General features: G+C 43.9%; 2 protein-coding genes across 4 annotated transcripts in view; one reads left to right on the top strand and one right to left on the bottom strand.

Annotated features, from left to right (window-relative positions):
• The first annotated feature begins 1,145 nt into the window (after positions 1 to 1,145).
• LOC127653414 (recoverin-like) lies at positions 1,146 to 3,521 on the top strand. The gene is made up of 3 exons (XM_052140097.1): positions 1,146 to 1,665; positions 2,010 to 2,121; positions 2,198 to 3,521. Exons 1-3 carry the CDS (start codon positions 1,285 to 1,287, stop codon positions 2,314 to 2,316), a joined length of 612 nt encoding a protein of 203 aa, XP_051996057.1. The 5' UTR covers positions 1,146 to 1,284; the 3' UTR covers positions 2,317 to 3,521.
• A 73-nt stretch (positions 3,522 to 3,594) lies between these two features.
• LOC127653406 (growth arrest-specific protein 7-like) overlaps positions 3,595 to 27,291 on the bottom strand; it is a 47,920-nt gene continuing 24,223 nt past the window's right edge. For 2 of the 3 annotated variants that reach the window (XM_052140088.1, XM_052140086.1), the window contains 4 exons: positions 20,490 to 20,613; positions 9,399 to 9,478; positions 9,116 to 9,214; positions 3,595 to 8,002 (listed from right to left, as the gene is read on the bottom strand). In XM_052140088.1, the coding sequence (XP_051996048.1) occupies positions 7,889 to 8,002; positions 9,116 to 9,214; positions 9,399 to 9,478; positions 20,490 to 20,613 (417 nt within the window). In that variant the 3' untranslated portion in view covers positions 3,595 to 7,888. Of the gene's footprint in view, positions 8,003 to 9,115; positions 9,258 to 9,398; positions 9,479 to 20,489; positions 20,614 to 27,291 lie in introns of all 3 variants that reach the window. The other variant, XM_052140087.1, reaches the window with a different exon arrangement.

Here is a 27,291-nt window from a genome sequence, read left to right as displayed (position 1 = left end):
CCAACCAGGGCTACATTTCCCAGGCCAGTGGTGTCTCAGCAGTTAAGGCTCTGGGTTACTGACCAAAGGTTGAGGGTTCAAGCCCAGCACTGCCAAGCTGCCACTGTTGGGCCCTTGAGCAAGGCCTTTGATCCTATCTGCTCAGGCGGCGCTGTTTCGTGGCTAAACCTGCGCTCTGACCCAAGCTTAATTGGGATTTGCAAAAACAACTGCATTTCATTAGCTCTGTACCTGTACTCTGCACAATGACAATAAAGTTGAATCCAAAAGCATCGTAAGCATAAGTAGATCATAGAAACCCTTGGTGCCAGTGCTCTATGCAATCAACTGAAGCTTGTGATGCTTTGGGAAATGCAGTCCAGAGAATCTTTGCACAACTGCATGAGGATGAAGCGAAGTTCTTGTAGGTTTATTTTCAAGTATTGTTTCTCTTGTGAATTGGCAAAATCCCAGGTATACTTGAATTATAGTATACTCACCATATTATTGTTTTAAGTCAATAAACCTTTGCATTATTTTTGCATTTCTCACAGCCTTGGATAATAGCACTCTCTCTCTCTCACACATGCTCAAGTGAGCACATAAGAGAGAGAAGACCTGTAAGCCTGTCCTCCCTTAGTTACATTTGCTGATGCCATAAAGCTTTCCTGTTAACATGTTTCGCCACAAAGCATGCAGAGAGATCGCACTGAGTTAACTACCGTAGCAATTATTAAACCTGTATGTCTGTCAACCTATCGGGTTTCTTGCTTATGTGAGGGGGGGGGGGTTGGAAACCACTGGACTAGAGTAATAGCGGATGGTCGTTTAAGCTGGTGGGTCTTATTGAAAATGAAACTTTTGTAGAGTGCACTGACCCATATGTAGAGAGCAAGAGTGGAGGCAGCTCTGTTACTCATCTCACAATGACACAAGTCATGTAAATTCGAGTTTTGTTTACCATCCTTCTACCATAAGACCTTGCCATAAAGAAACAAATAAACATAATGCAGGACTCATCAAAGTGGTGTGATGTAACTAACTAATCTTTCAGAAAGCCTATCTGGATTTAAATAGAGATATACATAATCCCATTCAGCACTTGGAGGAGTTGTCAGGAGTAGCCAAAGAGGGGCAATCCAGCGGAGACATCGCCAGCCTGTTGTTCTGGTCAGAGATATAAATAAAGAAAGGAGGGAAAGAGAGTGAGTGAGAATCAGAGTGAAAAAGCGGAGGGTGGGTGAAAGAACGAAGAAACTAAAGTGGAATACAACTGTCTCTTTTACACATCTACAACTTGGGAATATGGGCAACACCAAGAGTGGCGCTTTGTCCAAAGCGATTCTGGATGATCTCAAGATGAACACCAAATACTCAGAGGAAGAACTGTGTACATGGTACGCCAGCTTTCTCAAAGAGTGCCCCACTGGACGCATCACTAAAGAACAGTTTGAAGGCATCTATGCCAGCTTCTTTCCCAATGCCGACCCTACTGCCTATGCACGACATGTATTCCGCAGCTTTGACACCAATGCTGACGGCACCTTGGATTTTAAGGAGTACATTGTCGCATTGCATCTTACCTCTTCAGGCAAGACCCTGCAAAAGCTTGAGTGGGCGTTCGCTTTGTATGATGTAGACGGCAATGGGACCATCAGTAAAAACGAGATGCAGGAGATTGTCAGGGTGTGTATAACATGCATTCAACATTCAAGCCAATCTTCTTCTGAATTATTATCCTACCTAGATTACTAGATTGATGTTGTTGTGGAACGTTTTGTTTGCATTCATTTCTCCAGTCATATGCTGTTTGAGTCTACAGAGCTTGTAGTATTTAGTAGCAAGTTGTAGTATCTCAGTTACAGTTCACCAATTGTGACCAGATGGCTAAAGAAGCTCAGGATAGATTATACCACCTGATAATACAAAGCTCAATCACTTAATCATTCCAGACCTCATTTGTTGTCATTAATATGTCATTATTTTTATTTTAAATTGGTTTTAATACTTAGTATTCTCCCTAAACGCAGTCAATATTCAACATGATTCCATCCGAGGACCAGAAAATCCTTCCAGAAGATGAAAACACACCAGAAAAGAGAGCAGACAAAATCTGGAACTTCTTTGGAAAGACTGAAGATGGTAAGATGAACTTCCCAATGTATACATGAATCACACACATACAATACATATTCATAATATGTGATTGTCTTCACAGATAAGATTGGCGAAGGAGAATTCATTCAGGGTGTCATGGAAAACAAAGACATCTTGAGGTTAATACAGTTTGACGAGCCAAAGAAGATTCAGGACAAACTAAAGGAAAAGAAGCATTAATGGCCACATTTCAATGAAACTGTTCAGAACCCCATTTCCATTCCCTTAACGCCCAACCTACACCACCCAGACTGCTTTTCCAGGCCACATTTTGGAAGACCCACAGCACTGCCATGAATCAGACAAACATAGCTGTTCCTATAACACATAAATGACTTATTTGCTGGACCACCAGTAAGTAAAATTGTACCTGAAGGAATTCTCCCATTGGCTTTGCCAATGTTTTTGAGTCCAATTTCGATAAGAGCATTAGGCTCATGTTAACAGACCTACTCTAGAACACTCAATCCTCTTATGATCTGAAGGTCGGGTAAGACAAATCCGCAGGGTCCTGAGGCTCTCCTGTTTTAGATCCCTTCAGGGTTAAGGTGGTTTAAGGTCTCAACATGCATTCATCAGATATTGAAACAATATGTTTAATAGATGACTGGATATATTTTATCAAATAAATTTCTTGTACTGTGTTTTTTCAGGACGTTGCAAGAACTGTAGAGAATAATAAAGTGAACATTTTAGGAATACATATGAAAAATAGCTATAAATCTATGTAATTACTGATCAATCCTTCATTGCCAACTAGCCACATTAAAATATGTTTTCTGCCCTTTGTAATCAATGAAGATTTAAGAATTGTTGTGTCTGTAAGGAATAAGTGAATATACTGTACTACTTACAAATGACTGCTTGGTTTCTATCCAAGTATCTTGTGTAATAATTTAGCATCCTGGTGTTTTAGATGAGTACAGATTGTGTATATGCTTTCCCAAATAATAGTGTTTTTTAGTTGATTTTCAATGCAAATATTGTTTCTGTAACCCTCTGTTTGAGAAAGTTACTGACCTACTTTTGTACATGCTGTATCACACAAAAACAAAGCTGACTGAAATGTAATAATTTGCTTGTCCTTTTTATCTGAATGAGTTGAGAGTGAGATTAGAGCCTTGAGTCTACGAACAAGTTTAGACTTACTAAACTTAAGCACTAGAAAGGGCTTCAACCCTGAGCGTATCTGTATCATGTTGACGCTGCTTACAGCCAAAGCTCTGAGGACAAGCCTGATGCACAGTGGCTTACCTCTTTCTTTTCTTGAAGCTATCTTTGGCAATTCATGGCCTGGTTTCAATACAAAACATAGACTGGAGCTCTGTAGCATGGTGGCTGCTGACCCAAAATAAACCAAGGGATAAAAGGTTAAGGGTCATTCCATTCGGACAGTAATTATTGTGTGTGGAGAACCACATAGCAATAAATGCAATGAAAGAAGCAATTTTTTGGCATTTATGTTTTTATTTAATTTTTTTGATGAGGTCCACAGAGGTTCTGGACAAGAAACCTCACTGACTGGTAATAACAATTAGAGTTTTTTTTTAAATAATTTTTATAGACATTGTAGTCATGTCCTGGGCATATTCAACATAAACTTCATATTAAGTTGAGAGCAAATAAATCAACATTTACAATATATATATATATATATATATATATATAATATTGTAAATGTTGATATTTACAATATTATAAATGTTATATATATATATATATAAAATATCTAGCTCAGAACACAGACATTTAACTGAACAAGTTTTCTGAATACACAGAATGCACACCATTAACATTGATTTTCAATAAAATTTTTGCAACCTGTAGACCTAGAATAGCTTGGGCAATGCAATACATTAAAAACTGTTACATGCTAAACTGAGCAAATGTAAACCAGTCATACCCTATGTTAGGTGAAAGGGGAAAGATCAACCTGGTCCTGAAATTGTAAGAAATCGTACAAGCTGGATTGCTCAAATATGTACAACTTTTACTTCCACAGAGAGAAATAAACGAATCAATGAATGATATATTAATTTGTATAATCCCTAACCCAAACCTAACGATAAAGTCTAGCCCCTTACCCAAACTCTAAATTTAACCATGATTATAATGAAAATAAAGTGTGCGTACCACATAAGAAAGAAAACATCAGTGTTTGGAACAAGAGGAGGGAAGCATACTACAGGTTATTGGCATACATCGATGAGCCAAAACATTATATTATGCCTAATATACTGTTAGTCCTCCACATCCCGCCAAAACAGCACCGACCCACCAAGGAATGGTCCCTACTAGACCCTTGAAGTTGTCCTGTGCTATCTGGCACCAAGACATTAGCAGCAGTCCTGTAAGTTGTGAGGTGGAGCCGTGGTGGATCAGACATGTTGGTCCAGCACAATCAACAGATGCTCAATCGATTTGAGATCTGAGGAATTTGGAGGCGAGTGCAACACCTTGAACTCTTCATCATGTTCCTCAAACCATTCCCGAACAATGTGTGCAGTGTGGCAGGGCGCATTATCCTGCTGAAAGAGGCCACTCCCATCAGGGAATACCATTGCCATGAAGGGGTGTACCTGGTCTGCAACGATATTTAGGTTGTTGGCACGTGTCAAATTGATGTCCACATGAATGGCCGGACCCAGGGTTTCCCAGCAGAACATCGCCCAGAGCATCACACTCCCTCCACATGAAGGCTATCCCATATGGTCCGAACCGACAGAAGGTCTTATTTGGCACAAGTCAAGTTAATGATGGTTATGGGAGGAATATGTCACAATACACAGTACATCTCACCCTGCTGCATATGGGGCTGCACGTCCGAACCTTCTGTCAGTTCGGACCAGACGGGATAGCCTTCATTGTCCTTGCGCATCGATGAGCCTTGGGCGCCAAACACCCTGTTACTGGTTTGTGGTTTTTACCTCCTTGGATTTCCGTTGGTAGGTACTCACCACTGCTGACAAGGAGCATTCCACAAGCCTTGCCTTTTCAGAGATGCTCTGACCCAGTTGTCTGGCCATAACAATTTGGCCCTTGTCAAACTCACTCAGGTCTTTACTCCTGCCCATTTCTCCTACAGTCAACACTTTGACTACTAGAACTGATTGTTCACATACAATTTAATCTTTCCAGACCTTGACATGCGGCCTTGTTTGGAGATGATCAATGTAATTTGCTTCTGATGTGATTGGTCATAATGTTTTGGCTCATCAGTATACAGTACATCCGTCATTTGAATTGCATAAATAAATATGGACTGAGTAACCAAATTTGTTTACAGATGTTTCCTTTCATTTTGTTTCTTTTTTTCTCCCCTTTTCTCCCCAATTTGGAATGCCCAATTCCCAATGTGCTCTAAGTCCTCGTGGTGGCATAGTGACTCGCCTCAATCCGGGTGGTGGAGGACGAATCTCAGTTGCCTCCACATCTGAGTCGTCAATCCGCACATCTTATCACGTGGCCTTTTGAGCGCATTATGCAGAGATGTAGTGCGTGTGAGGGCTTCACGCTATTCTCCTCACAACTCACCACGTGCCCCACCGAGCGCAAGAACCACATTATTGCGACCACAAGGAGGTTACCCCATGTGACTCTACCCTCCCTAGCAACCGGGCCAACTTGGTTGCTTAAGAGACCTGGTTGGCATCACTCAGCACACTCTGGATTTGAACTCGCGACTCGCTGAGCTACCCAGGCCCCCGATGTTTCCTTTCTAAAATGAAGTGATGGATAAAATCGTATGCCTATATTGTATAGACTTAAAATTTAGTTTGTTGATTATTTGGTCTAAAAGTTTTACGATATGTTAAGTTTTCACCATTTTGCATGAATTATTATTATTTGTCACGAGACTATGCTGGATTGAATGTTAGTAACTTACAAAAGAGCAAAAAATTAAGTGAATCCATTACCAGTCACAAGGTACTGCATTTGTACTTATACATTTCTGATTTTATTTCACATTATTGTATAATAATTCAAATGTTCTCATTATAATGGGTTTTACAAAAATCTAATTAGAACACAAAAGATCCATCAGCGATTCCTTGTGTGCATATTTGCATTGTAAGTTTAATAGAGGCAGCTAGTGTATAATTAAGTCATTTTTAAACCTGAATTCTATTCTTTGACTGCCAAGAACATATCCGACTGATAGTAAAATAATACAAATCTGAGAGAAATTTGAATGAAAGCACATATTTTTCTTTAACCAGAATGTGCTTTGGACAATCTGTGCTTTGACTTTCTCAAACGAGCATTCTATAAATGTATCATATTTCACATTATTACTGTATTCATTTTAAAATGGGAAATTATCTGCCAGTATTAGAGCAGTATGGTTTGAACAATGTAATAATTAGCTGCATTAGCTGCACATGCATTCAATATAAAATTGTGGTATGCATCAGTCACAAGTTTACGTATCTATGAATGTGCATTTTTACACACATGGTATCACAAAGATGACAAAGAGATGAGCATTTTTAAGGATGTGCTTGACAACAATTACAGACAAAAAAACGGCACACACATATTTACATCTATATACAAACACTTAACAGAATAGATTATGAACATTCCAAGGCAAATTTACCTTTAGGCACTAAAAGGTGTACATTGTAACACAAATCATTATAGTTCACATCTGATCCACCTTTGATTGACACCTGGATTCTACAGTCAAAAACATATAATTTCACCATTAAGAAACGTTATCCTCTATTAAGTTGTTTTAGTGCAACTTATAGATGCCAAAAGAGTAATAAGAGGGTTTCTTGGCTTTAGCAGGGAAACATTATATGAATTTGCTATCGAGTCCTGGTCTTTTGAATGCCAAGCTAGTTGATATATCTTCCATGAACACAATCAATGGACTAACCAGTACCACTCAAGTAACACATCTATTTTCCATTAACAATACAGAACTAGTACTACATTTAGACAAAACATGCTTTTCTGCAAAATAAATCTGCAAAAATATGAAAATAGATCAATTAATGCATTCTGTACAGACCTCTCTTTCAGAAGGAAGGCTGTAGATTTGCCAGCAGTTTATGTTTAGTTTGTGAAAAAAACATTGAAAACTTTGCATTGCATTCCTTGTTGCAAAAAATAAATAAAAATAAAATAAAATATTTCAAAACAGATTTATTAATATTATTTAATGACAATATATTTGAGCATTTTCCCCTCATAATTTAGTGCTGGTTATTTCTGCACAAGATTCAAAGTATTTCTGGAATATTTTGTATGGCAATACTTGTTCCAGGTTTTCACGATATCACTTTGACACCAAAAGGATAACAACTAAAAACATTGGTTGGATGAAATTTGTTTTGTAGGCATCTACTTCGGCAAATACACAAGTCGTATTTTGACTGTACAGTATGCTAGTTGTTCTGATTTTTATCAATGTTGTCTTGACAATGTTAATATAAATGGCATACTATTAAAGTTATTTGAAGGACATGCAGGATTATATGCTAAAACACAGCACGGAATCACTACTCAATATTCAATCTGTGCTTCTGTCCTTTATCATCACCAATTTAATGTGATATTAAGAAACTATTTGATTAAGAAAGCTTTGATTTTGTATTTTCTATCCAAATCCACAAAACAACCAGTGCTTCAAGGGGAGATACCTGTATGGCTTTGGCTGAGAGGTTGAAGTACTCAGGTAGACAGGCATGCATGTAGATTCTTATATAATCTGTACTGTATGTTTCTCAAAGGTCTGTGTCTTCTAGATGTCCATGTCCACAGGTCTCAGTTCCCCTGTCTTGTGTTCTTTAACCCAGAACTCTCTGTCTTTGGCTGGGTCCACACTCTGCAGGAGCTGGTCCACTGGTTCCAACGTCTAAAAACAAGAATAATCATATAACATCATTTACATGGTAATTTCAATGAAATTTCTTCATATTATTGGGGTATTTTCAGGTCATTTGTAGCAGAAAATGTTAGAAAAAAAACATATTTTTCTAATATTTAAAAATGTTAAATAAATTTAATACATTTTTAATAAACTTTTAATACATTTAAAAGTTTATTTTTTGTTTCATTTGAAAAGCTTCCTGCTAAACTTCTAAGTAAATAAATCATATTTACTAGCAGTAGACCGATACAGTACATTCATTAAATAGTTTTACTGATCAATCGGTGCCGTCAATTTTGCAGTGGTCTCTTAATTTCTTCCAGAGCTACATTCATATATATATATATTTGTTGACTACAAGTTTCATGGACAACATGTCTATTAAGCCAGACATCTCATTTAAGATCCATCTGTTAAAGCTCTTAAGTGTTACTCTGTTTGTACTGTATGAGCATGTGAAGTTGCGAGTGTTGGCAGTTAGTCTCCTGTTTAGTTTACAGCTTTTACTGGCACACCCCAAGCGCTCTTGAGCAGATGTTTACACTTACGCTCTATTTTAAACTCTCCATTATGTTACAAGCCATGAAACACAAGCTGTGCGCATTCCGGTGTCTGCATGACGTACAGTTAACCAATGATTCAATTAAATCAATTAAATCCTCACATACAACATGGCTACAAACAGGGTTGGGGAGTAACGGAATACATGTAACGGGATTACGTATTTAAAATACAAAATATAATTAACTGTATTCCACTACAGTTACAATTTAAATAATTGGTAATCAGAATACAGTTACATTCAAAAAGTATTTTGATTACTGAAGAGATTACTTTGCATTTTATTGTCTCTTGTTTCATTTATTATTTAGTCCTTTCAGAGGGAAAACATTTACACATGATGCGACCCAAAGTGCATTTGAACAGCGGTGAAACACTTTCTTATGAAGTGTTGCATTCATGCATCATAACAAGTGAAAACAATATGCCAGTGCTAAAGAAGTAATCCAATGTATTTAGATTACATTACATGCACTTGGATGATTAAACCTTGTTTAGCTGAGCTGTCACTAAGAGGAACATAATGCTGTTACTCACACTTTGGTTGAACATGTCTGTTTCGTGACGTAGCGTGGTGTACTGGCGCAGGTGCTGCTGTATCATCTCCACTCGCTCTACCTCCAGTCTCTCCAACTCCTTCAGAGCACAAACTCAGAGAAATCACTGATCTGTAATCAGTCTGTGCATTGCAGTCAAGAAAGCACACAGAATGAATGGTAAACTCTAACTGTATGGCAATTGTATTGCCCATTTTATCATCTGCCAATAACCCCTAACCCTAAGTGTGAGTAATATTAACAGTGAGATGATTGCCAATTACCATGCTTGTGGTGACCATCTCCTCAAACCATTTTGACTGAGCTTGATTGTAAAGGTCCACACAGCGCATCAGATCATCACCTATTGAGATAAAAACAGAGATAATAATTTCAATCGAATTCAGATACAGTATGTACACAGTAACATATCAAAGACACAGTCCTTTTCTTTACTATCAGTGGGCAGTAAAAGCTCATTTATTATGATGTGTCATTCAAACTCAAAATGCTTAAGAGTAAAAATGAAGTTCCCCTTCTGTCGCTCTCTTACGTTGTGTCAGAGAACGACACTAGGGGTCTCTCTTGAGCGCCGATATTCACCTCTGTACTATGAAAAAAGGCCAATGAGAGTTGGCAGCCAGTATTTGCATGTCCGCCCCGGACATACGGGTATTTAAGCGGCGCAAATACGGGAGTTCATTCAGAAAATTTCTTCGGAGCCGATGGTCGTGTTTGCAGTCTGCTGCGTTACTACACACCGAGTTCCTGCTATCCTCTGCTGCATGCTGTTGGATTCTGCGGCGCACAACAGTGGCTTTCTCCTGGTTGCACGGCTGTGCACTTCCTGCCCCTGAGCGCATCGACAGTTGCAGATAGAAAGATCTCTCACGAGTCTTTCATTCATAAAAGAGTGATTTTATTTAAAAGAGTAATTTCCTCTAAAAGAGCAAAAACACAGCGGCGTTGAACGTCCTTTTCAGGACGCCGTCTTTTTAAAGATGCCCTTCCGCCCCTGTGTTGTTTCTGGATCGCGGTAGAGTACTCTCCGCTTCCGGCGACCACAGGCGTTGTCTCGTGTGTCTGGGCAGCGATCACACCGAGGCTGCGTTTGTGGATGGTTCATGTTGTCATTGCGAGAACATGACCATGACAACGTTACGGTCACGGCTTGCTTACAACCGTAAGCAAGCCACTCCAGCCCCGCGTCGCTCCTTCTTCCCACGGGATTGAGGGCGATGCGGCTGGCGATGGAGGTGATTTGGGGATGGCAGCGGGTGCAGCTCCGCCGGGTACGCCCCTCGGACCACCAGCGCCCCAGCACGCTCGTTGACTCCGTCCCTGCTCGAGGTGGCGGCGACTCGCCTCACAGCCAGTCTGCCTACCCTCTTGCGATGGAAGCAGATGAGTTCGCCGCGACATCGAGGGCGTGGGCTCTGGCGCTGAGGGCTCCTCTGGGCTGCCGCCGGGCTTGCACGCCCAGCAGGAGGCCGGCAGCGCAGATGTCCGATATGCTTTCCGGGCAGCCAATAGCGTGGGCCTGGATTGGAACCCTCCATCCTCCCTGCAGCCATCACGGCTAGGCGATTGGTTTTGAGCGTGGGCGCGCTCACAGCCTCGCCCCCAGTACCTTTCTTCCGGAGGTGCATGATGAGCTGGCGTCTTCGTGGAGAGCACCCCTCTCCACTCGTCGTGCCACCTGCTCATCCGCCCTCGCCACCCTCGACGGCGGAGCGCCACGCGGTACACGGAGATCCCCAGGTGGATAGAGCTGTTGCGATCCATCTATGCCCGGAAGCACTACCACCTGGCGGGGCGCCCTGTACTCCCTTCCGGTCCTGTAGAGCAACATCCTCGCTCACCGCGAAGGCCTACAGCGCTACGGACGCGCCGCTTCAGCCCTGCATGCCATGGCTCTCCTGCAGGTCCACCAAGCCAAGGCACTCCGCAACATGCACGGGGTGGCCCTGATCCCGACACGCTGCAGGAACTGCGCTCAGCGACCGACCTGCGCCCTGAGAGCGGCGAAGGTCACAGCGCAGGCACTTTCGGGCAGGCGATGGCCACTCTGGTGGTCCAGGAACGTCAGCAATGGCTGGACTTGGTTGAGATGCGTGAAGCCGACAAGACTCGCTTCCTCAACGCCCCTGTCTCCCAGTTCGGCCTCTTCGGCGACACCGTGGAGGACTTTGCCCAGCAGTTCTCCCTGGTGAAGAAGCAGGCGGAGGCCATTTCTCACATCATGCCGCGCCGCAAGCCTGCCGCCACGGCCCAGGCCCCATCTGCTCGCCGAGGCGTCCTCCTGCGGCCAGAAGACCTTCTGCTCCGCCCCAACCGGGGCCCAGCTCTCAGCCCCAGCGTCGAGCAAACCGCAGGAAGCGTACGCCCCTGCCTCCACGGACCCGTCGAGGACCGGAAGGCTCCCAAGCGTCCCTGAGACAGCGGACCCAGAGGGCGAGAGGTTAGCTCCGGAGATGGTGAGACCGCTCCGTCCCCGGTGGAGGGCCGGGAGGAGAATCTTGTGTTTTTCATTTGCCGCACCCCTGGCCGGGGCTCGCGGTACCAAATTCTCAATAAAAGAGCTATTTCCTTTACCTCTGGGTCACATGGCCCGCAAATGCCGTTCTCACGGCACTTGTGTTTCAGGCCTCAACAGTCCGGCGCCCAGGATGCGGTGCTCCGCCCTCAGCCCCACGACTGTTCCCGGCCGGCTGGTTCAGACGAGTCCAGAGGGCGCCGACATCAGACCTCCTCCTCTGTCACGAACCCGCCCCTGCGGGTGCGCGGAACAAGGTAAGTGCTTTGAGCTTATTCTCAGCACCAGAGCCTCGGGACGCCACAGAGCCTCCCGGCGCTGCGTTACCTGTTCCGCACCGCTCGCGAAGCCCGCCCGAATGCGTCCAAAATACTTGTCCCCTTGGTGCCCCTAGCACAGAGCGCAGAGGCATGGCTTTCTCTGCCCAGCTCGTCACGCTGGCTGCACGGACCATTCGACTTCGATTCACGCCAATTCAGTTTGCCAGGTCTCCGCCCCCTTCCTGGGCGTTCGTTCCTCCGCAGTGCGCGGCGAACATGCCCTCTCCCTGCGCGAGGAAATCGCCTCCCTTCTAATCAAGGACGCGATAGAGCCTGTCCCTCCAACCGAAGCGAAGAAGGGTTTCTACAGCCCTTGCCGTTGTACCCAAGAAAGCGGTGGCATACGACCGATCTTGGACCTCGCGAGTTTTCAATCGGACCCTGTCCAAACTCCCGTTCAAAATGCTCACCCAGAAACAAATTCTATCTGGCGTTCGGCATCTAGATTGGTTACAGCGGTAGACCTGAAGGGCGCGTACTTTCACGTCTCAATTACGCCCTCGACACCGACCCTTTCTACGGTTCGCATTCGACGGCCAGGCGTATCAGTACAAGGTCCTCCCCTTCGGCCTGTCTCTGTCCCCTCGGCGTCTTCCACGAAGGTCGCAGAGGCGGCTCTTGCCCGCTCACGAGGAGCGGGCATACGCATACTCAATTACCTCGACGATTGGCTCATTCTGGCCCCTCGCAGGAATTACTATGCGCACACAGAGACCAGGTGCTCGAGCACCTCCGCGCTTGGGGCTTCAGGTCAACTGGGAGAAGAGCAAGCTCACCCCAGTCCAGAGCATCTCTTTTCTCGGTTTGGAGTTAGACTCAGTCTCAATGACAGCACGTCTCTCCAGCGAGCGTGCTCAGTCAGTGCTGGAATGCCTCGCTTCCTTCAAGCCAGGCACCGTGGTCCCGTTGAAGCGTTTCCAACAGCTCCTGGGGCATATGGCATCCTCCGCGGCGGTCGCGCCACTGGGGTTGATGCATATGAGACCACTTCAGCATTGGCTCCAGACTTCGAGTCGAGGCGAGCATGGCGCCCGCGCACGCGCGGCGTGGAAATTACCACTGCCTGCCTCCAAACCTTCAAACCCTGGACAGACCTCTGCTTTCTTCGGGCAGGGGTACCCTTGCAGCAGGTGTCCGTCGGCGTTCTGGTTACAACCGGCGCCTCCAAATTGGGTTGGGCGCCGTGTGCAACGGCGCGCAGCCGCAGGCGGTGGAACCAAGGCCGCTGCGCTGGCACATCAACTGCCTAGAGCTGCTGGCCGTTCGTCTTGCCCTGAAGAAATTTCTTCCGATGATTACGTGGCAAACATGTCCTGGTCAGGACAGACAGCACCACGGTGGTGGCTTACATAAACCGCCAAGGCGAGTACGCTCCCCACATGTCACAGCTCGCCCGTCGTCTCCTCCTTTGGAGTCAGCAGCGACTGGAGTAAGCTGGCGCCACTCACATCCCGGCAACCTCAATGTGATAGCGGACGGCTGTCAAGACAAACCTTGCCTGGCGGAGAGTGGAGGCTCCACCCCAATCGGTCCAGCTGATTTGGGACAGGTTCGGCAAGGCCCAGGTAGACCTGTTTGCCTCCCAGGAAACCTCCCACTGTCAGCTCTGGTATGCCCTCACAGAGGCTCCCCTGGGGACAGATGCTCTGGCTCACAGCTGGCCCGTGGGGCTGCGCAAGTGCAGCTTTTCCCCAGTGAGCCTTCTTGCACAGGTGCTATGCAAGGTCAGGGAGGACAAGGAGCAAGTCACTCTGGTGGCCCCCTACTGGCCCAACCGGACGTGGTTTTCGGATCTCACGCTCCTTATGACAGCCCCTCCCTGGCGAATTCCCCTGAGGAAGGACCTTCTTTCTCAGGGGCCGGGGCACGCTCTGGCACCCACGCCCAGACCTCTGGAAACTCCACGTCTGGTCCCTGGGCCGGGACGCGGAGGGTCTAGCCGGCCTACCTTTAGCCGTCATAGACACTATTAACCAAGCCAGAGCCCCTTCGACCAGGCATCTTTACGCCCTGAAGTGGCGTCTGTTCATGAACTGGTGTTCTTCCGAGCGAAGACCCGCAGAAGTGCGCAGTTAGGTCAGTGCTCGTGTTTCTTCAGGAGAGGCTGGAGAGGAGGCTGTCCCCTCCACCCTCAAGGTGTATGTTGCTGCTATCACGGCCCACCATGACCACGGTAGGCGGCAAGTCTCTTGGCAAGCACGACTTAATCGTCAGGTTCCTAAAAGGTGCCCGGAGGATGATTCCCTCCGGCCTAACCTATTTCCCTCCTGGGATCTCTCGGTCGATCCTGAGGGGACTCCGGAGACCCCCTTCGAGCCGCTTGACTCAGTTGGACTCAGGGCCCTCTCTCTCAAGACTGCCCTGCTGATCGCTTCGCCTCCATCAAGAGGGTCGGGGACCTGCATGCGTTCTCTGTTAGCGACGCCTGCCTGGAGTTCGGTCCGGCAGACACTTTCGTGATCCTAAGACGCGGACGGACTACGTGCCCAAGGTTCCTACCACACCCTTCAGGGATCAGGTGGTGAACCTGCAAGCGCTGCCCGGAGGAGGCAGACCCAGCCCTCTCACTGCTGTGTCGGTGCGTGCCTTACGTATTTACCTGGACCGCACACAGAGCACCAGGCGCTCTGAGCAGCTCTTCGTCTGCTTTGGGGGACAGCAGAAAGGGCAGCTGTCTCCAAGCAGAGACTCAGCCCACTGGGTTGTCGATGCCATTTCCTGGCTTATCACACCCAGGCCGTGCCCCCCTTTGCGGGTCCGAGCCCACTCCACCAGGAGTGTTGCGTCCTCATGGGCACTGGCTAGGGGCACTGCCCTAGCAGACATTTGTAGAGCTGCGGGCTGGGCAGCACCTAACACTTTTGCGAGATTCTACAATCTCCGAGTTGAGTCAGTTTAGATCCCGTGTTCTCTCAGGTACCGAGCCCGTGAGAACTTCGGTGACACGCCGACGATCTGACCGGGTGGATCGCTTGCACCCAGCCCTTCCCCTAACCAGGGAAACAGTGCGCCTTCTTCCCAGGAGATCCCAGGCTTGGGACACTGGTTGGCTCCTCCCTAGCCCTTGCGGGTCGCAGTTCTCTTGGAGGGACTCGCCGACCCAAACCACTGCTTGGTACCGCTAGCTACCCTGTACTGGTATAGGGGCCCCACAGGTAAGGCCTCCTGCTCGGACTCCCCTGTGTGTAAAACCACGGTTCTGTCCCCTCACGTGAGTTGGCGCCGTGTTTCCCTTAGGCAGTCACAGCTGCCCCAGGTGCCGTGCTGTATGCTCCCCCTCTTTGAGGCTGGTGCTACCACCGCACTACTGTTCCGCATAAGGCCTAGGTATAGGCCATGCGATGTATGTGCCACTCAAATTTGCCTCCCCTCCGGGTAGGTGTGGCCTCCGCAGGGTCTTCCCCGCCCTACCAAGGGCTAAGACCCCCTTCCCTCAATGCGTGTAAGGGCCCGGCCGTAGTTGCTCTATCGCGAGAAACATAGAGAGAAAGAGGCCCAGCCAGGCTGGCCCGTTCCCATGTTGGCGGCCGTCACCTTGTTCCCCCTCGGGGTAGCGATAAGGAATCCTGATGGCTTAAATGGGGCATTGGGGAAGAGTGCGTCGCGACTGATACAGTTGGTCGTTCTGCACGTAGGAATACCTGCTCGCTCCTGTATCAGCGGATCACGTACGCGGCTCAGCGCATGGCGCTTTTAAGTGGACCCCTAGTGTGGTTCTCTGACACAAGCGTAAGAGAGCGACAGAAGGGGAACGTCTAGGTTGCGTATGTAACCTCAGTTCCCCGATGGAGGAGCGAGGCGTTGTGTCCCCCTTGCCACGTCGCTGAGCCGAGCCCCTGTTGTGGCGGACCATTTCCGGCTCCTCAGAAAAATCCTGAATGAACTCCCGTATTTGCGCCGCTTAAATACACGTATGTCCGGGGGCGGGACATGCAAATACTGGCTGCCAACTCTCATTGGCCTTTTTTCATAGTACAGAGGTGAATATCGGCGCTCAAGAGAGACCCCTAGTGTCGTTCTCTGACACAACGTCTCGTTCCCTCCATCGGGGAACTGAGGTTACATACGTAACCTAGACGTTTTTATTCATAATACTTGGCTTTCACACTTTGCTTTATTAATGACATAATTAAAGGTAATCTGAGACAAAAGAAGGTAGAAAGAGAGAATATTGACTCCTTGGGGCAAAAAAAGAAAGATCGTTCCATCTATATGTAAATAAGGTTCTGGCTTTAAAGGAAAGTGGCGTTTGACCCATGTTTAATGCTTGGCCATTGATTTATACTGAGAACTGAGACATGCTCAGTGCGTGGGAGCTTCAAAGGGGGGGTGGGGGGTGGGTTGGTCATAGATAACATCATACAGGGTTTTTCTACTGAGCTTGAGCGGCAGAGAAAAACACTAAAGATATTGGCAGCAGCACAATTAAAAACAATCTACTGCAGTCAAGCACTGAAAGAGATCTAGAGTGCTGCAAATAAAGACATTCAAAGCTGAATTTGTTTCTAAAGCCCTGTTTCCATTCACTTGAAACAGCATAATTATCAAAGGTGGATAAATTCTCACCAATAACAAAATGTGTGTGCTGCTTGGCCTTGCAAAAGTTGGGAAAGTGGGTGGCTGCCAGGTCAAAGCAATGTTGCTAATGTCTTTTGAGTGGTTTTTATTAGGAATGGAAATCAAAAGGGATTTAACAACTCTGAATCTTTCACCTTTAACTATTACAATTCCTTTGAGTACTTTTGAGGACTTTAGATTCAGAAATGTTTTATAAAATTCCTCGAATTACAAGACCAATATTATACATTGTCATATAAACAACCATCCAGTAATTGACATTAGTCTCACAAGCCAGTATAGTAACAGTTCTTGGTTAATTTGGACTTGTGGTTCAGTAAGTTTTTTATTCACTAAAAAGAACTGGTTGATTAGAGTCATTCGTTCTGGGGGTAGCACTGTATATGTTTTGGGTGTCGAGTCAAAAGAACTCATATAAACATATAAGAGTCATTTGCTCGGGAAAGGGCTGCACAGGTTGCGCCAGGCATGGATTAACCACAGGGCCAATTGGGCCATTGCACATGGGCCTCTAAACCCAAGAGGCCAAAATGAGCTCTAAACATTTTTTTTTTTACGATATAAACACCTTTTGCTTGGCCAATGCACAGGCACTTGAGTGTGCGCTCAGTGAATCTGCATCTCACAGCACGTTTATTTGAAGGAAACACTTCCAAACACAGAGATACGGTGCAGTTTACCCTGGCTGCGTGCAAAACTGATGGTTTAAATTAATTTGTTATTGTATAAACGAAAATGTTTAAGTCCTGCATGCATTAAATATTTAATGGAAAAGCAAAAGGAGGCCTTTAAAACAGATGATCTTGCTCCTGCTCATAATTCAAAAGTACATATAGGCCTAATTGGCAAAGTAAGACATTCCTCCCATTTTCACTGTAATAATTATGAAACCTTTCCAAACTTTTCCAAACTTTTCCTCTGTATATCTGAAAAATCCGACCAAATCTGCAAAGCGTAACAGATCGCATATAGGAGATTGTAGTCATGAAACTAGGGTCATACAGTAGTAATAATAATATTTGTATTTTCATTGGGCATGGGTTGCTTCCATGGTGTACCGGCCATCCGGGGGTTGCACTGTATGTTTTGCGCTACTAATTTACTAGCGTTGTGGCCACTGAATGGTAGCACAGCAAACACTGGCAGAGTATTTTAGTTCGCTGTCCCATCAAGATGTGTATTTCCCATACAACTACGTAACCCACTGCTTAGCCACCAGTGTACGATGCATCGTAGAAGAAATGAACTAGCTAGTCACAACTGTTTCCCATAACTGTAGCAACTATGTTTGAACAATGTTGGTTCAACAATATAGAGCTGTCATAAATAACGTTATGCAGGGGGTTGAGTAATAACGTCTGCAGATATCAGATTATAAAAGCTCATTTACACATACTCTAGAAAGACGTTTAATGCATGAAAGCTGCTGAAGACACGAAAGCTGCATGCACTGTGTAACGCTATAGATATATTGTGATGCAATAGTGGGGGATCCCTTTAGACTTTCTCATCAGACTCCGGGTTCCCTCAACGCACTTAAGCGCACGTTCCAAAAAGCTGTAAGAACATAATGCTTTAACACAGACACAAAAACCGTGTTCTCCAACAGAAGTCATGTGTGTTAAAGTGCTTTCTCTTAACAACCTTTACTCCTTTAAATGGCTGCATTCATGTCTACATGATGTTTTCTGCAAAACCCCAGAATAAGCAGTTGTCTTAAGTTTTACAAAATGAAAGATATATATGGAATAAAAGATCTAGGAGCCTCAGTGAAGTCAAATGATGTCAACACAGCAAACTAACAAGGAGCTATGCTTCTAACCAGAGGTGGAGAGGTTTTGGGAGATACCAAACATGGAACCATGTTGATAACAATGGAACTTGCAACCATTGTTGACTAAGGATATTTTTGGGAAATGCACCCTCTAATCGACGAAAGAATGCAGGTTTGAAAGCCATTATTTTATTTTTTTAAATGGAACAAGTTCAGTTTGTGCATGTAAACACACTCAGTGATGCTTGCCTTTGCGAACACTTCTAATGAGTTCTTGATAGCTAAAAACCCTTGCAAAAAGTACAGTAGCGTTATGGTATCAGATGGTTATACCATGGTACAGCGCAGTGCAATACTTCACTCGACATCGTGGTGGAGACCATCAAATTGGTGTGGCCTATTTGAATTCTACAGTGAGTGTTCTACTTTAAAGTGACATTAAAGTTTCTACTCAAACTGCTTTACAGCCACAACATTATAAACACCACTGACATGGTAAAGAGGAGACAACACGGTGTCATGCACCAACATCAGTGAGTATGTTTAAATGGGCAGTTATAATCGAGCTGCGTGGGTTTTTGCATAGTCAGTCTTCATCTCTCGGTCCATGTCTACTGCACATGACACCATGCTTAATTGAATAGCTGAAGGAAGGACATCACCTAAGGAAGTGACTTTGATGGTTTCAGGTTGACCGTTTGTGTCATAGTAGCACTTTGAAGTAGTAAGCTTCAACAGCGAGATGCATACAGCAGGAACAACATGGGAAACTTTCCAGCCACATGCATTTCTTACATTCTTTACATACATATCCAAAAAATTATAATTTAAGTACCATGAATTCACACCCAAAAATAATGTCAATACTTTTTAATAAGGGAACAATCTGAAATTAGTATTAAATAAGAAGTAACTGTAAATGCATCCTTATGAGGTTGTTTTAATATCATGAGTAAATAAAAAAACTTCATTTACAATACACAGAAGAGCAGCACTGCTCCTACATTTGCAACTTCTTAGATTCCATGAATGGCTGTTCGTGAGCTAGTTCCTGCCATTTGGCACTCTGTGTTGACAGTGTCATTCTATAAGCATTGAATAAGACAACCAATAATGCACCAGTCACTCAGGCCAGGATGTTGTCTCCAACCTCAAAGGTTGAAAGAACTGTCCCTGCAATGGATCCTACCATTCAGAGCATGTGAACCTCAAAGTTGCCAGGTCTTATAACATTTAGGATGTATGAGTTGCCAGCTCAAAACAAATCCAGCATTGACAGTAGTTGTTCCGAGAAATTAGAGGCTTGGCATGCTCATCGTCAACTCCCACGGGGCCAATTTTTTTCCCACTGCAAAAATAGACAATTACCCCATGCCTTTCCCAACTCCATCTGGAACCAATACAGGCAGGCTTCTCTTAAACACCATCTCCTGGGACTGAGGCAAAGTCCTTTTCATCCCTTGGCCTGCACTGTTCTCTCCCATCCTGTTTGTCACGCCACTCTCCCTTTGCACTTAAAAACACAGCCCAAACTCCACAACCTCAGCGCGCTATAACAATGACAGGCAATTTGTGCCCCATTCAAGATTTCCCCACACAAAATGCTCCTTAAAACACTGACATTGGATTATGGAGGGTTCATTTCACTTGCAAAGCCATCCCAATTGGAAAAGAATAACTGGAGGGTTTTGAAACGAGTGACTGGGCAGAAGTCTGGAGTCTGGAGTTCTTTTGATAAAGTCAATCTTATAAAAAAGTTGAGGACAGCATCCAGGAATTTGGAGCGCTGGCAGTGATTTGACAATTCTGATAGTTGGAGAGAAATCTCTTTTACACAGTAAATCAGTATGTTTTGTTGAAATTCATAAAGGGTTAGTTCAACCGATAAGAATCAGAATCGGAAAGGAGTTGGAATAAGAATTGGAATCTTTAAATCCTTACAATTCTGATGCCAATAGGGCCAAAATAGTATCGCTATAATCCATAACTTGTTTTGTGTCTGTAACTCCTAGTTCCAAAATACTATGAATTTAGTTTCTGAGTTAGATCTCAGAAAGCTGCTGACAGGTATATTTTGTGTGATTAGATCATTCTAATTTAACATTTACTTAATGAACCACTTTTAAGCAGTTCCACAATTACAGTAAGTGGGTCCTGATGATTTGACCTGCTTGTGTAGATTTCCGTCGGGCTTTCTTAATATCCTCCTCTGTTTTGTTGCTCAGTTTGATCTCAAGCTGCTGGGTTTTCACCTCAAGATCCTTCTGTCTGTCTGCCAAAGCCTTCCGTGCCTGAAAAACACAACACAAACAGATAATGTAATGTCAGACTAAGAGTAATGGAATAATGTGTATTGTAAAAAAGAGCTGTAAAAATGATATTAAATCACTCTGGCACATAGTGGCTTGGATGCAGCATCATTTAAAATCAATAGTTTTCAGTTTCAGATGTCATTGTAGAAATGTAGTATTCACTGTCAGCCATGATTACTTTAATCAATGAGTGAAAGTGTCCAATAACAGGACTGTTACTGAGATTGTATTCTGTTGGTCATGTGATTCTCTCCATGTAGAATAAAACTATAGTTTTAACATCTTAATATTGATCTTAAATATGTTTAAAATATACTATTTTAAGGCTACATATCTACAATATCTATTTTCAATTAGGCTAAAGATTTACAGCTAAGCTAATGAATTTTTTATGGAATTATTTATTGCAAAATGCCATTACTGTCATTTATTATCTGTTGTCTACATCTGGTTTCAATTAAAAATTCTTATGTTTGCATGAAAAATATTAAGCAACTTTTAACGTCTTTGACAGCATGATGGCCCCCTAGTAGTTTGGGGCCCTTTGCAACTTTTTACTTATAGGGAGTATCAGAGGTTGTAAAACACAGCAACACGTGTCATAAAGCAACGCAACAAATCCAACTGCCCACTTAGAATCAGTAAAAGTACATTTTTGTGATTGTTTGAGTTTGTGAAATGTACTCTAAATGAGCAGCAGTTGGGTGTCTATACGACTGATGTTTAATCATTTGGATGAATACAAGTGAATCACACAAGGCATCACTGTGATCTGTCTTATGTCTCGTCTAGCAGTCTGCTGTCAATGCAAATATTTGGATAGGCTTGTTGATAGAAAAATTATATTTATATAGGAAAACCATTGCTCATACAAGCAGGTAGTTCTGCCCCTAAAGGCGGGTACACACTGTACAATTTATAATAGTCCTTTCCGATTGTTGCTTGTCAGACTGTACGATATGAACGCATTGATATTGCCATGGTACACTCTGCGATGTAATGTCAGACTGCACGATATACATTGTAGCTGACTGTGGTCCCAATCATCCCGATCATTGAACGTGACTCAAGTTACGGGAGTGTTGCGGAATAGAAGCGAAACAGCAAAAAAAAATGTCTCTCTCTGAAAGTCAGGACATCAGCATTTCCATTGCTCCAATACCACTCCATCACGAGCAGAGCCGGCCCAAGACATAAGCGAACTAAGCAGCTGCTTAGGGCCCCGGTGGCCACCAGGGGGCCCCCAAGATCACATGAAATGAAAGCTTGATTTATTTATTTTTTTTTTTTTCTGATTATACTGTCAATGGACAATGGTAATTATACCAAAACGCAATATTAAATGCAATATTATGTTAACGGGCTGCAGGATGCAAGCACATTCAGACAGCAAAACAGCAATGTCACAAAAAAGGACATATCCTCTGGTGCAAAGAAATGGAAAAAGAAACTAAGAGAAAAAACAGCACGATAAAGGCATGTTAAGTAGCTAGGCTAAGTTACAAGCTAACATTAGCTGGCTAGTTAGTTAACATAGCCTATGTAGCATATCTTAGTTTTTTAGGAAAGTTTGATTAAACACCCGTAAATAGCCTTGACATCTTAATATATTATTAGTACAACATATTACTTAGCAAGTTTTAGATTAAAGTTTTTGTCTTCTGTGTAAAAATAGCTTTCCTGGGTATATATTTTTGTAATAAAAATAAGCTTCTGTTCTGTGGTACTGATAACAACTTAACATTATTTACACTAGACTGCCATTTTGGGCTCTTTGCTATTATATTCCAATATCATTATGCCTCAGTTAGCTAATTATAGATTAAGAGTTGTTGTTTAGGAGTACAGATGGCTTGCTGCTGTGTATAATAATTTGTGCTGAGAAAATAACATTCTGTTCTGTCAAATATGTACTCTTATGAAACTTCCCTAGGAGTACTGTTGAAATATTTTGGACGTGGGGCACAACCAATGCCACCTGCCCCAAGTGCCAGTGCTACAGCTGATGATGATTTTTCAACAATCCCAGATCATTATATTTATATGGATAAACATGCCTTTGCATTACCTTCTAATATGACATCTAACATGGCTAGCTTTTATTATTATTATTTTCATCTTTCATCAGGTCCATCCTCTGCATGCGAGGAGCACTTCCCAGCACGTGCATCCACTGATATGGTCATCTATCCTGTCTGACTCAGAAAGGACTGATCTGGTAAGCAGAGGGCCACTGCCTATAAAGGAAAACTTCACATTCCCTGAAAAACCTGATGGCCGAAGCTTCCACTACACCTACAGAAAGTTAATTAATGGGGAAAAAATGTAAGTGGAGCTGCTCACTTATTCAAAAAGAAATGATACGGTCTACAGCAGGGGTGCCCACACTTTTTTGCATGATGATCTACTTTTAAATGGCCAACTCAATAAGATCTACCAACTAAAGAAATCACAGTTTCATTTTTTTTAAATGTTTGTTGGGACTACTGCATGTATCCCTACATGGAATTAATCTTGTAATTAATAAAATATATATATATATATATATATATATATATATATATATATATATATATATATGTAATAATGTTCAATGTTGATATCATTCAGTTTTAACACTAAACCCAAAACACCTACAGCACAATAGATTACAATAGACAGGGCATTTACCTTATTCTGATGACTTGTACTGAATGGAATCAGACAGTTTTGCATAATCCGGGCAGTAGCTGCTGATAGCTAGTCTCAAACACTGCTAGCTTCGCAATTTCGCGCTCTGTTCTCAGAAGCCCTTGGAAGGCCTGAACCTAGTTACATGGCAACTGAATAAAAAGAAATCTCGCCTGGTCAAAATGTATTCGTCAAGTGCAAGTCAGACAGAAACTAAAAGAAGGAAAGACATTATATATTTATTCATTTTAATAAAAATTGAACGAAAGCACATTTACATTTCGTGCGATCTACCAGCATTGCCTTTGCGATCGACTGGTAGATCGCGATCGACATATTGGGCACCCCTGGTCTACAGCTTCTGCTGCAAATTTTTCTCTAGGAAGTACACAAAATTGGTAACAGATGATCAACAGGATTGGGTAAATATAGGTGTGCTACTGTTACATTTAAAACCTTAGAAGGGTAAAATCTTGCCAGGCAGACATTGGTATGTTGTAAGCAACACAGCTACAACTAATAAAATTGATAATGGGTGTGTTAGATTTATAGTGTGCGAATAATCAAGCATTGAGAATATTCAATCATATTGGCGGCACAAATCAAATTCTGCTTAGGGCCCCATAAAGGCTTGGGCCGGTCTTGAACACGAGCATAAGCTAACATTTACAAGAAAGATGGATTTTGTCAAATAGGCCTATAATAAGATAGATTGATCACAAATACAGAAAATTACAGATGTTGAGAATGAACATGAGTGCGGGGGGTAGCCTTCAGTAATAATGAGCTACCACAAGCAAATACTTGTGCCACGAAAAATTGCAAACTTCTCAGTTCACATTGGAGAAAAAAAAAAAAAAGGTACATCTTTCTCCTTTTTTTGATTAGTAACCTATCTGCCATGCAAAATTTTGAAAATTCAATTGTTCAATCTTTCTATTTTATTTATTTATAAATAAAATTAGAGTGGTGTGAATCTTAACTAAAGTTTACAGACATTTAAAGTACATTTATTAAAATTGAAATAGTAATTAAAATAATGTTGTAAAGAAAATGCATGATAAATGAACATAAGTGAACATGTCTGTGGCAGCAGGGGCGCGGCCAACAGTCCAAAGAGAGAGAAAGCGTTAAGGGTGATTGGACCTGAACTGCATTATGTCTTTCATTCCAGTGGACATGGGGAGAGCGGCATATAAACAGCCATGCCACCAGCAGAGAGACAGAGAGAGAGAGTCTGGCACAAGCAAGGCCACAGTGCTCCTGAAGCTGTTTAATCTGTTATGTTTGTGAAGCTGATGTGTTGAAGTTACTACGTTCCTGTGAAGCTGATGTGTTTGTTTGACAACCTGCTGTGAATCTTACGAATTTGTGAAGTTCTAAAGCATTGAAGTGGCCAGTCTACCTGTGTCAGGAGAAACCCTGCTTCCCTGTGTTTACTTCCCTTCTGCTGTTAAGTTGTCCCACACTGGTGACAAAACCCGGGATCCTGAAGTACGCCCCATGGAGTCCTCGTTGTTGGCTGAGATCCTCAAGTCCCTTGCCAGCCTACACCAGTCACACACAATCTCTGCTTGTGCTACATCAAGACCAGGATTGTTGGTTCTTTGAGATCCTCAGAGCTCAGGCAGAGGACCGGCATGTGATTCTGAGCCTCCTCAGTCCAGGAGAGAGCCCCGGCCGTGTCCCCGGACAGTCACAGCCCCCTGCCCCCACCCACGCTTTAAGATGGGGGCAGTTGATGACCCAGAAGCCTTCCTCGACTTGTTCAAGTGTACCACTGAGATCTGGAGCTGGCCGAATGATCAGTGGGTGGCAAGAATCCTCCCATTGCTGTCCGGGGCAGCCTAGCTTGCTGCCCAACAACTGCCGGTGGCTAACCTCCTGGCCTATGAAGACCTCAAGAAGTCCATCCTGTTGAGGGTTGGCAACAGTCTGGAGAAGTACCACCAGCTTTACCGAACCACGAAGCTGGAGAAGACCGGCCGCCCATTTGCCTTCACCCAGCGGCTCCGAAATGGCTATCTGAAATGGCTGCTGGCGGGGGATCGCGACGTTGTGGGAGTTGTCTACCAGGTGGTGCTGGAGCAGCTACTCCATTGACTGCCCAGAGGAACAGCGGAGTGGGTCCAGTGTCACCACATGGCGTAGCTGGAGGAAGCAGTCTGACTGGCGGAAGACCATATGCCGGCATACCAGAGGGCAGAAGAGCCCTCCCACTCTCTTACCCCTCCCCTCTTCACTCTCAATCTCACTCTGCTCTCTCCCCAGAGCTAGTTGCTGCCCCGTGGAGGCGAGGAGTCCCGCCACCGAAGCCAGTTCCCCGTGCGCAGGGTTTTGTATCACCCTCAGACTCGACAGTGCCCCACCGCTCTTTCCCTCGGGTGGAAGTGTCTGCCAACGCAGGTGCAGGCATGGCACCTGGGCTGGTCTGCTGGAGTTGCATTCCCCGACATTCCACAGGCTGCCCCCGATCGGGCGAGAGCATACCGGATACCGGTAAGTGTCAAGGGGGTTACAGGTTATAATCAAACCACTATCCACCAATGCTTGGTTCAACACAAGGATTTGGGCACAGCTAAAACAGTGAGGGTGAAGTGTGTGCATGGGAATATTCACAACTACCCTGTGGTGACCCTTGTGATTAAATTTCAGGGAACAAAACATGGAGTGGAGGCCTTTGTTAGTTCCTGCCTCACCCATCTGCTGATTGAGGGGACTAATTGGCATGAATTTCAAAACGTTTTAAAGGAAATATGTGCGGATAGTTCCTGCACTAAAGCGATGAGATGTGAAATGTGCGATGCTCTGGCAGGGGAGGCGGAGGCTGGGCCGTCTTCATCTGCTCCTCGTCAGGATGACGTAAGTGGGGGAGAGGCTACAGCGAGACGAAACCCTCAAGCACGTCTTTGACCAAGTGAGATTGATCGATGGTCAACAACTCCAGCTGAATGTCGTACTTTCATATCCCTATTTTGCAATTCTAAATGAACGGTTGTATAAAGTGATGCAGGATGCTCAAACAAAGGAAGATACAACCCAGCTCCCTAATTCCGCATTGAATAAACTAAAGTTCAAATTGTGGGGGCAAATAAATGCACTGGTTTCTTTTGATATATAAATATATATATATATATATTGGTACTGTGCATATGTTTTGGGCACTTATGAAACATGTTACATAGTGAGGATGTCTTCAAAAATAATGACATAAATAATTTTTATTTATCACTTAATGTCATTCAAAGTCCACTAAACATAAAAAAGCTAAATCAATATTGGTTGTGACCATCTTTGCCTTTAAAACTGCACCAATTCTCCTAGGTACACCTGGACACAGTTGTTCTTGGCAGAAAGGATGTTTCAAGCTTCTTGGAGAATTCACCACAGTTCTTCCATCTATTTAGTCTGTCTCAATTGCTTCTGTAATCTCAAACTGACATGATGTTTAGTGGGGGGCTTTATGAGAGCCAGGACATCTGTTGCAGGGCTCCCTGTTCTTCTATTCTAATCTTTTCTATTTGCAAAGTAATGTTTGTGAGTCTAACATTTATATTCCTCTAAAGTAGCAGATATAAATAACATGGAACATTTTATGTACCTAAAACCTTTGAACAGTACTGTAGGATGTGGTGGTGGTGGCGTAGTGGGCTAAAGCACATAACTGTTAATCAGAAGGTTGCTGGTTCGATCCCCACTTAACTCCAGGTTGCTCCGGGGGGATTGTCTCTGTAATAATTGCACTGTAAGTTGCTTTGGATAAAAGTGTCTGCCAAATGCATAAATGTAAATGTGTATATATATATATATATATATATATATATATATATATATATATATACACAGTATATATACACTGCCAGCCAACAGATTTAGCTGTTTCGGAAGGAAATTGGCACTTTTATTCACCAAAGTGGCAATCAACTGATCCCAAAGTATAGTCAGGACATTACTGATGTAAAAACAGCACAATCACAATTTGAAAAA

The sequence above is a fragment of the Xyrauchen texanus genome, chromosome 12, assembly GCF_025860055.1.
Source record: "Xyrauchen texanus isolate HMW12.3.18 chromosome 12, RBS_HiC_50CHRs, whole genome shotgun sequence".
Lineage (NCBI taxonomy): Eukaryota > Metazoa > Chordata > Actinopteri > Cypriniformes > Catostomidae > Xyrauchen > Xyrauchen texanus.
This window is presented reverse-complemented; position numbering and strand designations above follow the sequence as displayed.

What these genes read in the sequence shown, in the direction of transcription:
- LOC127653414 (XM_052140097.1), top strand. Translation starts at nt 1,285, where the DNA reads ATGGGCAACACCAAGAGTGGCGCTTTGTCCAAAGCGATTCTGGATGAT. An exon ending in AGATGCAGGAGATTGTCAGG is followed by an intron (nt 1,666 to 2,009) that starts GTGTGTATAACA and finishes CCCTAAACGCAG; the next exon opens with TCAATATTCAACATGATTCC. An exon ending in CTTTGGAAAGACTGAAGATG is followed by an intron (nt 2,122 to 2,197) that starts GTAAGATGAACT and finishes TTGTCTTCACAG; the next exon opens with ATAAGATTGGCGAAGGAGAA.